Source organism: Octodon degus, unplaced genomic scaffold (genome assembly GCF_000260255.1).
Source record: "Octodon degus isolate 3935 unplaced genomic scaffold, OctDeg1.0 scaffold00204, whole genome shotgun sequence".
Classification (NCBI taxonomy): Eukaryota; Metazoa; Chordata; class Mammalia; order Rodentia; family Octodontidae; genus Octodon; species Octodon degus.
Window position 1 is genome coordinate 253,670 of NW_004524780.1, and position 10,843 is coordinate 264,512.

The 10,843-nt window shown below is 48.2% G+C and overlaps 1 protein-coding gene and 1 non-coding gene across 2 annotated transcripts in view; both read right to left on the minus strand.

Moving 5' to 3' along the window:
* Positions 1–2,566, minus strand: part of Fam110c (family with sequence similarity 110 member C) — a 6,944-nt gene extending 4,378 nt beyond the window's left edge. The window contains exon 1 of the mRNA XM_023704786.1: positions 1,315–2,566. Coding sequence (XP_023560554.1) covers positions 1,343–2,341 — 999 coding nt within the window. The 5' untranslated portion in view covers positions 2,342–2,566 and the 3' untranslated portion in view covers positions 1,315–1,342. The remainder of the gene's footprint in view (positions 1–1,314) is intronic.
* Positions 2,567–10,088: 7,522 nt separating this feature from the next.
* Positions 10,089–10,195, minus strand: LOC111813614. Its single transcript, XR_002818820.1, has one exon. It is a non-coding gene; the product is annotated as a U6 spliceosomal RNA (small nuclear RNA).
* Positions 10,196–10,843: the final 648 nt, after the last annotated feature.

A 10,843-nucleotide genomic window follows, 5' to 3' on the forward strand; every position in this document is an offset into this window, starting at 1 on the left:
CCCTGGTTCTGCCAAAAAAAAAAAAAAAAAAAAAAAATCTTTTTCTAAAATTTGATTGCTTATCTACATGTTGGGGGGTTAATATATGATGCAAATGTTTTCATAAATTATAAGAAATAATTTCAGGCATGAGCCTCTTCTTTCCAAGAAAACAAGAAGACTCTTCTGGCTACTTCGCATCTGTACTGAGGCAACTCAGAAAAGTTTTTAGGGCTTCTTTTGTGTCCTTCCACCCAGCTGGACTGAGCACAAGCCTGTCTGTGGTGATCCCTACCCAGCTCTACACCTGATGATGCTACACCTTTGATTAGTACCTCAGTGGCAGACAAAATCATGACTTTTAAAAACTTGACCAATATTGCAATATTAAGTCCTTGGTTCTCAAAGAGAACCCTAAATGCTACTGCACTCCCCAGAGGACCCCAGAGATGGCGTACCTTAATTCTGCTCTGTACTCCCCATTGGGTCTCACTCTAGGGAGCATGGAAGGAACATGCTCCAGCTTCCCAGAAAAAGCATCAGCTCCCCTGACAGAAGGGCTGGAGCTCCGTCCAGTGCCGCTGCCTGTCCCATTATCACCACACTGTAGAATCTGGGCAGTGCTGAACTCGAGTGGAGTCCAACCCACCTGGTTCGAAAACATCGAAGCCCTCAAATCAGTTCAAGTTTACTCAAATAAAGATCTCTTCTTGCTAAATGAATGCCAAACTGCTGGCAAGGTCCCATGGAAAGTCTCCACATAAAGGCATCTGGGAAGGGATGGGGAGCTAGCTCAGCGGCATAAGCATTTGCCTGTCCCGAGTTCGATCCTGAGTACTGAAGCAAAAAAAAAAAAAAAAAAAAAACGATCTCTAGGAAAGTGCTCACTGCCTCTTTGTGCCTCCCGCGAGACAGTAGTGCCCACGTCGGACGATAGGGCACATGGACCTCAGGTGGGGCCGCTGCAAGCTGGGCCCGTTGCACAGGAGCCCTGGGCTGTGGGCTCTGACCACATCCATTGCAGGAAATGGTAATAGCCCGCGAGTGACACTGCGGGCTAACCGCAATCCACAATTCTGATTTCTTTTTTCACAATAACAAGTTGAGTGGGATCGCGAACTTTACAGACAGTAGATGCAGCCCACTGAAAACTCGAACCCTAGCTCTGCTCTGGCTACAGTGACTATACAGGAACCTCTCCATCTCCATCCCTGGGGTCCCTTCTAGCTGCAGGAGCTGAGCCACAAGCGCAGTTGGATCCCGCCCCCAAACCGGTCGCCATCTCTGGCTCCTGTGCGTGCGCAGCCTGCTGCTCTAGCATTTCCAGGTGCTCACCTTGATTCCTGGTTCTCTGCGTGGACAGTCACGAGGGTCCCTGCTGCCCCTGGCCCGGGATCCCCTTGGCCTTCTTGCAGGTGTACAGCCACTTAATGATGCGCGCGTTCCTCTCGACAATCGAGGTGGTGCTGGGAACTTGCTCTGTGAGCGCCTCCTCCTGCAGTCCGTCGTCTTCCCCTCCGCTGTGATGCGAGAAGCCGCCTTCCGAGGTAGCCACGCTCACACTGCGCACCTTGAGGACGGCGCAGTCCGAGCCCGCGGAGAAGTTGTCCCTGCCCAGAGCCTCCACCACTTCGGGGTCCAGGCCGCAGAACTGGAAGAAGGCGTCGCGCTCGGCTCCGGGGTCGCAGCTGCGTCTGCTGAGGTCCGAGTGTGAGCGCTGCAGTCCCGGGCGACGCGCCACCCGGGGCGATGAGGTCCGGGCTCGGTTCTCCGGGGTCGCAATGCTCCCTAGGATCACAGGGACCGCTGGGCTCCCGAGGGGCATAGGCTGGGCCGAGGCTGCAGGGACCCCTGAGGTCCTGGAGTTCCCGGGGATCGCGGGGTTCGAGGTGGTCCCAGAGCGCCTAGGGACCTCGGGGGTCACGGAGTCGGGCTTGGTCCGCTCCGCCCGCACCAGCCGCGGCGTCGCGGGGGGCTCGGAGGTTCTGTCCCTGCCCGGTCCAGGGAAGAGCTTCTTCACCAGGCTGCCCCTGGAGCCCTCGGAGCCTGGGCTACGTACGAAGTCGCACTTCTGTCTGTAGATGACCAGAGAGTCGGGCCTCAGCGGCCGGCGCGGAATAACTCTGCGAGACACCGGAGTGGGGACCTGGAGTGCGCTGGGTTGCTGCACCCCGCCGGGTGCGTCCAGGCTGCGGGGCTCCGAAACAGGGTTCCTATTGTCCCCTAAACTGCAGTTCTTGGAAGTGGGGTCCCCACCGCCCCCCGGGCCGCGAGAGAACCGGGCGCGGTCGGCAGCCAGCCGCTCCACCGCGCTCGGCCGCGTAGGGTCCCGGGGCGCGTTCAGAGCCGGTAGGGCGCGCATTACCCGGCTCGATGGCGTCGCTGTCGAGTCTCCGGTGCCGAAGTCCACGAAGGTGTAGAGCAGCACCTAGGGCCGGATCCGAAGTTGAGGCGAGCCGGATCCTGGCGGGCTGGTGACTCACCCCGGTGTCCCCGCCCTCGACTCCGCCTGATGCTCCCGGCCCCTCCTCTCTCTCCTCCTTCCCGGTATCGCCCCCCCCCCCCCACTCAGGGTCCGTGCCCTCCTTGTATGCCGCTCCTCCCTTCAACTCTGGCCTTGTGCACCTGCTTGGTGTCCCCGCTCCGTGCCCGCCCTCATCTCCAGCTGCCCCCTGGAAGGTCTGGCCGTCTCCCCGCAGATATGGGGGCACCTCGCCCGCCAAGGCCAGGTGTCTGGCGCTAGCTTCCTGGGCCCGAGCTCTGCGGTCACTTTATGACAGTAGCATTTCTAAAAGAACGGAGGGAAGGGCTCCTCCTCCGGCAGGTGTCTCCTGTCTTTTTATTTCTTAACGTGATCCCAGGATGTTTGGAAATTTTTACTTTAATTTCCTCAGTCTGTACCTGAGCTCAAATTACCAGAAAGGAAAAGGATATGAAAACCTGTCCCAGGGCAGTTTACTGGAACCGAGCCGATGGGGAAACCGCGATTCCCGGGTTAGATCAGCCTAGAAATGCTAAAAGTGCAAGCAAGTATTTCAAAATTCCGTTCTTTCCAAAAGTTGGGCAAAAGACTGAGACAAAACATAATCTGGCAGAACAGTAATACACATGTTATCTCCTCAAAGGCGCGCTAACCTCTGCAGGGCTGGGTCTGACCTTTGCCGGATGCCCTGTGGGCAGTGCCTGGCCAAGAGGATGAGGGGTCCAGCACATGGCCCACTTTCTGCCAGCTAGGGAATTTTTTTTTTTTTTTCATTTCCCCAGCCTTGTGCAGCTTCTTGGGAAGCAGCAGCCACTTGGAGAGACCCTCCTGACCAGGCTCTGGAGCTGGTCCAGCCTGAACACCTATCCATGTTCCTTGGGCAGTGGCTCAGTTCTCAGGGTCTTGGTTTTATCATCTGCAGAAACCTTGCTAAGTGCCCTCGTCGCCTCGCAGTGCATGCTCAGTAAGTGTGGCCTGGAAGACCCAAAATACACACGACCTGCATGTAGAATCCCAGAAAGTATTTTGAAGCACCAAAGGACCTAAATAAGCAGAGACACTATATAGTCAAGATATTATAAAGCTATGAATTGCCCATGAAATTAAAAAAGAAGAGATAGAGAAATGGAATCCAAATGAAGAAAAGAATCCAGTTTGGTCTGGGTATTTTTGGTTTGTTTTTCCCTAAAGCTTAACAAGCAATTTTTTAAAAAGTCATTTGTGAGCCAGAGATGTAGCTCAGGGGCAAGCAGGAGGCCCTGAGTCTGCTTCCTAGTCCCCCTCCCCCCAAAAAATAGTTTGCTTTATAGGAGCATGGCCATATGTACAGTGCCATCAGCCATGAGGGACCACTGAGCATTTGTTGTGTTTTGTCTAAATTAAAATGTAATGTGTCACACTTCATCTTGAAGGAATTTTGTATACAGTGGATTAAATAAAATGCATCATTAAAATTTTTAAGTGTTAAAAGTCCAAAAGTAGTTTAGAAAAAATTGAAAAAAAAATAAAACACAAGGGAAAGATTGTCATTATTAGATATCCAAGACTTATTGTAGAATTATAGTAATAAATACAGTGCAACAGCACCTTAGAGCAGTCTTTCATAGTTAAAGTTTACCAAGTTTCAAGTCTTGGGACTCTTTGCTCTCTCTTTCTCCGCCATCTAAGCCCATGCATTTACATGTTGGAGTTGATGTTGGACAGGTCAAGGTTAGAAGACTCACTACAGCATGGCTGTTAGGCTGGAGGTATAAAAAGGCCTATGACTTCTGCTTGGGGATGCAGAGCTCCCCTGGCTGTCCTTTAGAAGCAAAGATGAGTAAAGATCAGAGACGGAGTCGTGCATAAAACCATACAGATGACCTCTTTGGGCTGCTGACCTAAGACCAGAGCAAGATCTTCAAACTGAGTGCCCTTAGCCTAGAATACAAACTATCAGCTTCTATTCCAGTGGACCGATTTGTCTGTCTTCCCAGTCAGAAGACCTTCCAGTGCTAGAGGCTGACTACATCGAGAATGCTTTGAGTGAGCATTTCTTTAAATCTTTCCAAATACTGTAATGCAAAGGATGATGCCTATTTGCAGGAAATGGTTTAATATCTACTCAGTAGGCAAGATCAGAAGTTGTTTGAACATCTCATTGCTATTAAGATTTAGTATTTCTCTTTATAAATGTAACACTACACACACAGTGTTCACGTACTCATAAAGTTACATGCAGGAACACAGGGCCTCCTGGTCTCAAAACCTGTGACTTGTTTAGCCCAAGTCCTTCCAAGAAGAAGCTGACATTGTGCAGGTGGCAATACAATTACTCTGCCAACTGCTCCCCTCCACCCACCCTGGTGAACAGCCCCATTCTTCCTCCCCTTTACCTCCTCTTTCTCTCCATCTGAAGACTGATGATGCCTAGATCCGACTAAACCAAAGTGAGCAGTTCACCTGGTACTGTCAGATATGTTGTATTTAGGGTTTTGAGCAGTGTGTTCTCAAACCACATTATTTAATTTGCTGAAATACCTCTGCTTTTCCACATTTGCATCTCCAATGACTAGCAGAGTTATCTGGCATGCAGCAGATAACAAACAGATTGGTTGATTGTTTTCAATGCCTACTTTCTTGGTCAGTCCCAGTATTGGCATCTCTGTTCTGCAGCTAATTCTTCAGACCTAAGGGCTTAAAATGCCATCACGCTGGCTTTCTTTTAGCAACTGGTTTTCTTGTTTCAGTTTTACTCCATAATCAGAATTTGTATTTTTTATAAGTATAACATGTGTAGATAATGAAAATTCACTAAATGTATTGCAAACACTAAATTAAAACTCTAACTTTCAAAATTACTAAATCCTGATCCTTGATGAACAAATTCTTTGTTTTCCTTTAAGGAACATGACCAATTTGGGGGAATAACCCTCTTACTATTTTTTTTTTTTTTTTTTTTTTTTTTTGCCGGAACCGGGGATTGAACTCAGGTCCTTGCACTTGCCAGGAAAGTGCTTATTCCACTGAGCTATCTCCCCGGCCCAACCCTCTTGCTTAACCACTTTGTTCTCTTCTAGTTAGGATAGTGCAGAGCTGTGATAATAGTTTGCTAATGAAAAAAAAAGTTTGCTAATGAAGAATGAATTCATGATTTGTTATAGTAAATTACATAAACATTTAAATGTTCTTCTTGAAGTTTGTAAACAGACACAAATTATTTTCTCTCTCAAATGTCACTCTCATTTTCAATAGTCATTGGGCAAAGGTACTTTTTACTCTCTCTAGTGTATTAGGACAGGCTGAGTATACAACACCGAAGTCTAGATCCAGCCACCTCTAAAACACCCCACCTTTGACCATTGAGGGACATCTAGACACCAGACAAACTATCCTTTTTCCTTTTTTTAAAGTAGGATCTGGACAGCCTTTCACTGGAGTGAAAGAGGCAGTGAACAGAAGGAAGGATTTTTTTTTTGAACCCAGTCAGTGCTTATAATTAGGGGATCTTCTATCCATGTGTACCTGGGATGGTGTCTCTTTATGTCTGTTGTACCAGTGTAATTGTTTGTGCTGTCCTTTTGCTCTCAAAAGTATCTTGGTTTGAATGGTGACCTGTATGTTCTCAGTAGAGCAAATGTCTTTGATGACAAATTCACAGAAAGACTTCCTTAGGATGAAACAGAAACCCAAATGCTGCTCTCTGGTCAGAGGCTGACATGCTGATGCTTGTAGTTCTATGTGCCCCTCATCCCCTTGCCAGGCTTGTAGACATGCCAGTATTTTCCCCACAATGCACTCTGCCTTGAGTGGGTCTTAACCTGACCTGTGGAAAGGACTGGAGAAAGGGCTAGGCAGTACGTGAGCTCTGAAGGAGGAACAGCAAGGAGCAAGACATCAGCAGCAGGAGCAGGTGTCGACCCGTGGATAGCCCGGACAGCCGCAGTTCCCCTCATGAAGACAGTAAGAGTACATCTGTTATGCTAGGGACTTAAAACAACTTCAGCATGTTTGAGAACCTCAAAAAGAAGAGGGATCTAGTACTGCATTTCAGTGCCTGTATTTTGAAACTCCAGTTGGAGCTTATTGCCTACACTAATTTGTAACTTTCTCAGTTTACTCAGAATATCAGATCCTAGAGCCTTTAATCAGAATCATGGTTGTCATGGTGGCAATAACTGGAGGTGAAACACAGCCAGAGACTGGAAGCCTGTAGAGGTAATGCTTTAGTAGAAAATCCACTATGGCTAGATATTTCCAGCCACTCACTTCTGGCTAGTTTTTAATCACAGAGACAGAGTATGCTGGGTCCAGCTGACAATGGACAGTGTCCCTCCTTTCGGTCTTCAGCTCTGCTCAGAAGGAGTAAGGTAAAAGCCCTTATTGAGATCCACTAAGCAACCAGCACTGAGAGTGCTGTGGAGCTTGGTACACCCCGTGAAGCACACGCAAAGATATCAGTCCCATCACTCCCTCATTGTGCTCTGTTTTGTAACAGCCTACTCCAGCCCTGGGGCTCTTCCCCCAAGCCAAGAAGTTCTCCAGCAAGTGCCATGGGCCTTGCCCTGTAAGCTGCTGCTGCGAAGTTGCTTTGTCTCTCATGTTTTTGGTCCTAAATGTAGAGAGCTCCTGGGTTTGGTTAAGTCATTTTCTCATGACACAATCACCATATATAAAATATTTTTCCTAACTAATTCATCTGTTTGTGTTGTGCTGGGGGTGGAGCGCAGGGCCTCTTGTGTACTGAACAAGAGCTATACCCTGCCCTTCCCAGACCTTTCTCTGTTGGTCTCTGCATTCTGTATGGGAAGAGGAGATTGGACAGACAAAGGAGGTGTCTTAGCTACTTATCCCATTGCTGAGGAAAAACACCCAGTGCCAAAAGTTAAAGAAGAAAAGCTTAATTGTAGCTCACAGTCTGTAGAGCTTTCAGCTCATAGTTGGCTGGCTCCAAGGCAGGGTGTCATGGCAAAGGGGCATCACAGTTGAGAACCACAGTTTGTGGTAGGCAGAAGCCAGAAGCAACAGTCCGTCTCTCCCTTTCATCCTTCCAGGCTACCCACCCTTGGGTGGTACCCCCACATCCAGAGTGGGCCTTCCCATCATCCACACCCAGAATGATACCAAAAGCAATCAGTAGACTAATTCAGTAATCACACACCCTTAGTCCCAACACCAGGCACTTAATCTCAGCATCGTATACCCTAGATCTAGCTGTCTGTAAAGCTCTACGTATAACTGCATGAGGCTTTGGGGGAACTTCTAGACACAGCCTTAGGAGGCAAGGACAGTACCATCAGCAAAGCAGATCTACAGGAGGTCTTGGAGGAGTCTGGAGCTGAGAGGGAATCACAGGATTACAGGACTCCCAAAAGTGTTTAGCAAAGTGATACTGTGATTGGTACCTACATCAAGGAGAGGTAGAATATAACTTTGCCATAAGTTGAGGTCACAGCTACAGCTCTTTGGAGGACTTTAGTGTCTCTGTTGTAAGATACCTTTTTTAAAAAAATGTATTTAGTTGTTGCAGGGTCTCATCACGCAGCTTGGACTCATGGTGATCCTCTTGCTTTCAACCTCCCCAGCACTGGGATTATAGGTAGGCACCACTATGCTCAGACTCTGTAGCCTACTCAGCCCACTGTGGGAGAGGGGTTGGCATGGCATGTGGTGCCAGGGATCGAACCATTGTCCCTGTGTTTGCATAAGCTTGCCTAACCAAACACTTTAGTCCGCTGAGCTATCTCACCAGCCCTGTAGAACACATTTGCTTGTCAGAGGATGAATTTGAAATCTTCTTCTTCTTCTTCTTCTTCTTCTTGTTCTCCTTCTTCTCCTTCTTCTTCTTCTTCTTCTTCCTCCTCCTCCTCCTCTTCCTCCTCTTCCTCCTCCTCCTCTCCTTCCTCCTCCTCCTCTTCTTCTTCTTCTCCTCCTCCTCCTCCTTCTCCTCCTTTCCCTTCTTCTCCTCCTCCTCCTCCTCCTCCTCCTCCTCCTCCTCTTCATCTTCCTTCTCCTCATCCTTCCCTTCTTCTTCATGCATTTTAGGACCAGCCAAATAGCTCAGAGGATTAAAGCACCTGCTTAGGCAGACGCATGGCTGAGGTTCAATCCCTGGTGTGCTGTGCTGGCCCCACCCCCAGGGCAAGCTGAGAAGGTGATTAAGACTGGGCATGGAGGCACTTGCCTGTCATCCCAGTTCTTGGGAGGCTGATCACAGGTGGATCACTGAGTCCAATCTATGTAGTGAGACCCTGTAGACCCTGTACTAAAATGCAAAAATAAAATAAAATAATGCATTTTATTTTGAAGAACAAAGGACTTGCACACTAAGCAATGCATTTACCATTGTTTGCTACATGGGCTGTCAAGCATTTTGTGGAGCAGTGTACTTCAAGTGTGTGCTTTGGCCTGATAGACCTGGCCAAGGCCCTTCCTTCATGGGAACAAAAGGACCATTTGGCAAATGCTCCAGGGTCAGAAAAGCTGCACAGCCAAAAATGCTTACCAAATTCCTCTTGTGTGTCAGGGACTATTTCCCCACATGTTATCTCTTCACTCCTTACAACGGACGCGTCTTTATAACACATTAGTGCCTGGAAGATCCACATTCTTTTCCCCATCTGCTGTAATATTTCTTAATTCAAGCCTACTTCCTCTTACTGATTTTCACAAGTTTATGGAAAAATTAGACCATGTCTCCTTAAAAATACATGACACAAAATGAGAAAACTCCCCTTTGAATAATTTCCTGTTACGTTTTCTCTTGGTGTTTGCTCATTATTTTGAATCACTTCGGTCACCCTTCTTTGAACTCAACAGCTTCATTCTCTTACACTGACTCTAGGGTAATCCTGAAGTTCATCAGAAAGGCGGGAATGGAGGGGAGAGAGATTTTAGGGCCCAGAGAGGCTGCTGAGTCACCGCCTAGTGGGAGGAGAGGTCCCAGCCCCATTCACTTCCTGCCAGCCCTTCAGGGTATGGCAAGGAGTGTTACAGGTTAAAACTTATCTCACAGCCTCCTGCAGGGTGCTGAAACCAGACTCCTGGTCCTCACAGACTCCTCAGAGTGTCCCCGGAAGCTGGTCAGAATGAGAAGGCTGAAAGATCATTTCCCTAAAACAGACTCAGTGTGCTGGTCTTAAATTCAGTGCTTTGAATGGTGACATTTTAACCTGAGTGAAGAAAGAGCTGGTATCAAGCTTCAGTCAAGTGTATATAATTCTTCTTACAAAGTTTAAAAGCATTGTGTCATGTTAATCTTCAATAAACATGGTCTCATGTCAGCGGCTGGCAGTTCACACTGCCCGGACTTGTTATGGAAAGACGGGCCAGGCTCCAGGAAGCTAAAGACCCACATCCAGACCTAAATTGTTTTGTGCCTGGCTGTGTCATCAGCAAAGAGACAGTGGAGACAGTGGCTTGACGCATGCTCTCTGGCAGCCCACTGGTGAGAGTGGCTCTGCTGTCCTTGAGTGGCCCGCACCCCTGTCTGCGCCAGAGCAGGAAGTTTATACAGACACTTACTAAGAGCTGGCTATTAATTAAACAGGAAGCTAATTAATGAAGCGCCTATGCAAAGGTATGTTTTCAGAAAGAATTATAAAACTTAATTTATTTTGCAAGGTAAGAGGAAGTTTATTGATGTCTTAAAATTATGGAACAGTTCATGAATTTGCATGTCATCCTTGTGCCAAGGCCATGCAAATCTTCTCTGTACCTTCCCTGTGTCAGTCTATGTGCTGCCAGAGTGAGCACAGTTTATTGATTCTGAGGCACATTTTTCTTAAAAGCCTAGGTATGGGTAGATAAGGAGAAATCCTTCCCCATAGAGCAGCTTCTGATTATGAATTAATACAGGGCTTGAGGACAGGCCCAGAGGGCCTGGGCAAATGCTGGCTCTGTTATTTTTTGGTCCTCTGTTGTGACCTGGTCAGGTCAGCATCTTCTCCAGTGTACTGAGTAATTGCGCTGGAATAGAAAGGCAAATCAGGGCAACCTGACAGTGTTACAAGTCTCCACCTCTTTCTTCACAACTTTATTTTTCCCTCTGTCCCAAGGCTTGGGGTCCCTAGTGAGTGGTATGATGGAAAGCCTCTGTCCCCACAAGCTCCAGAGATGAAGCCAGGGTGCAGGATAGCTTGAGAGACACAGCTCACTGCTCTGTTCTCCAGGACGCTCTGGGAAGTTTGCCAGAGCTACCAACTTGCCATTCTTCTCTTATAGAAGGGCACTGACTTCGCCATTAAAACTTGCTCTTCTGAGCCCTGGGGACTCCGAGGAAGAGTAGAGTAGAGGGAAGGCAGCTGACCTGGAGCAAGTCAGGGCCTGAGGAAGTCCACATCCGCTCCTCTCTCACCACTCTGCAGGCCCAGGAACACGCCTGGGCGAACACAGTCAGGGGAC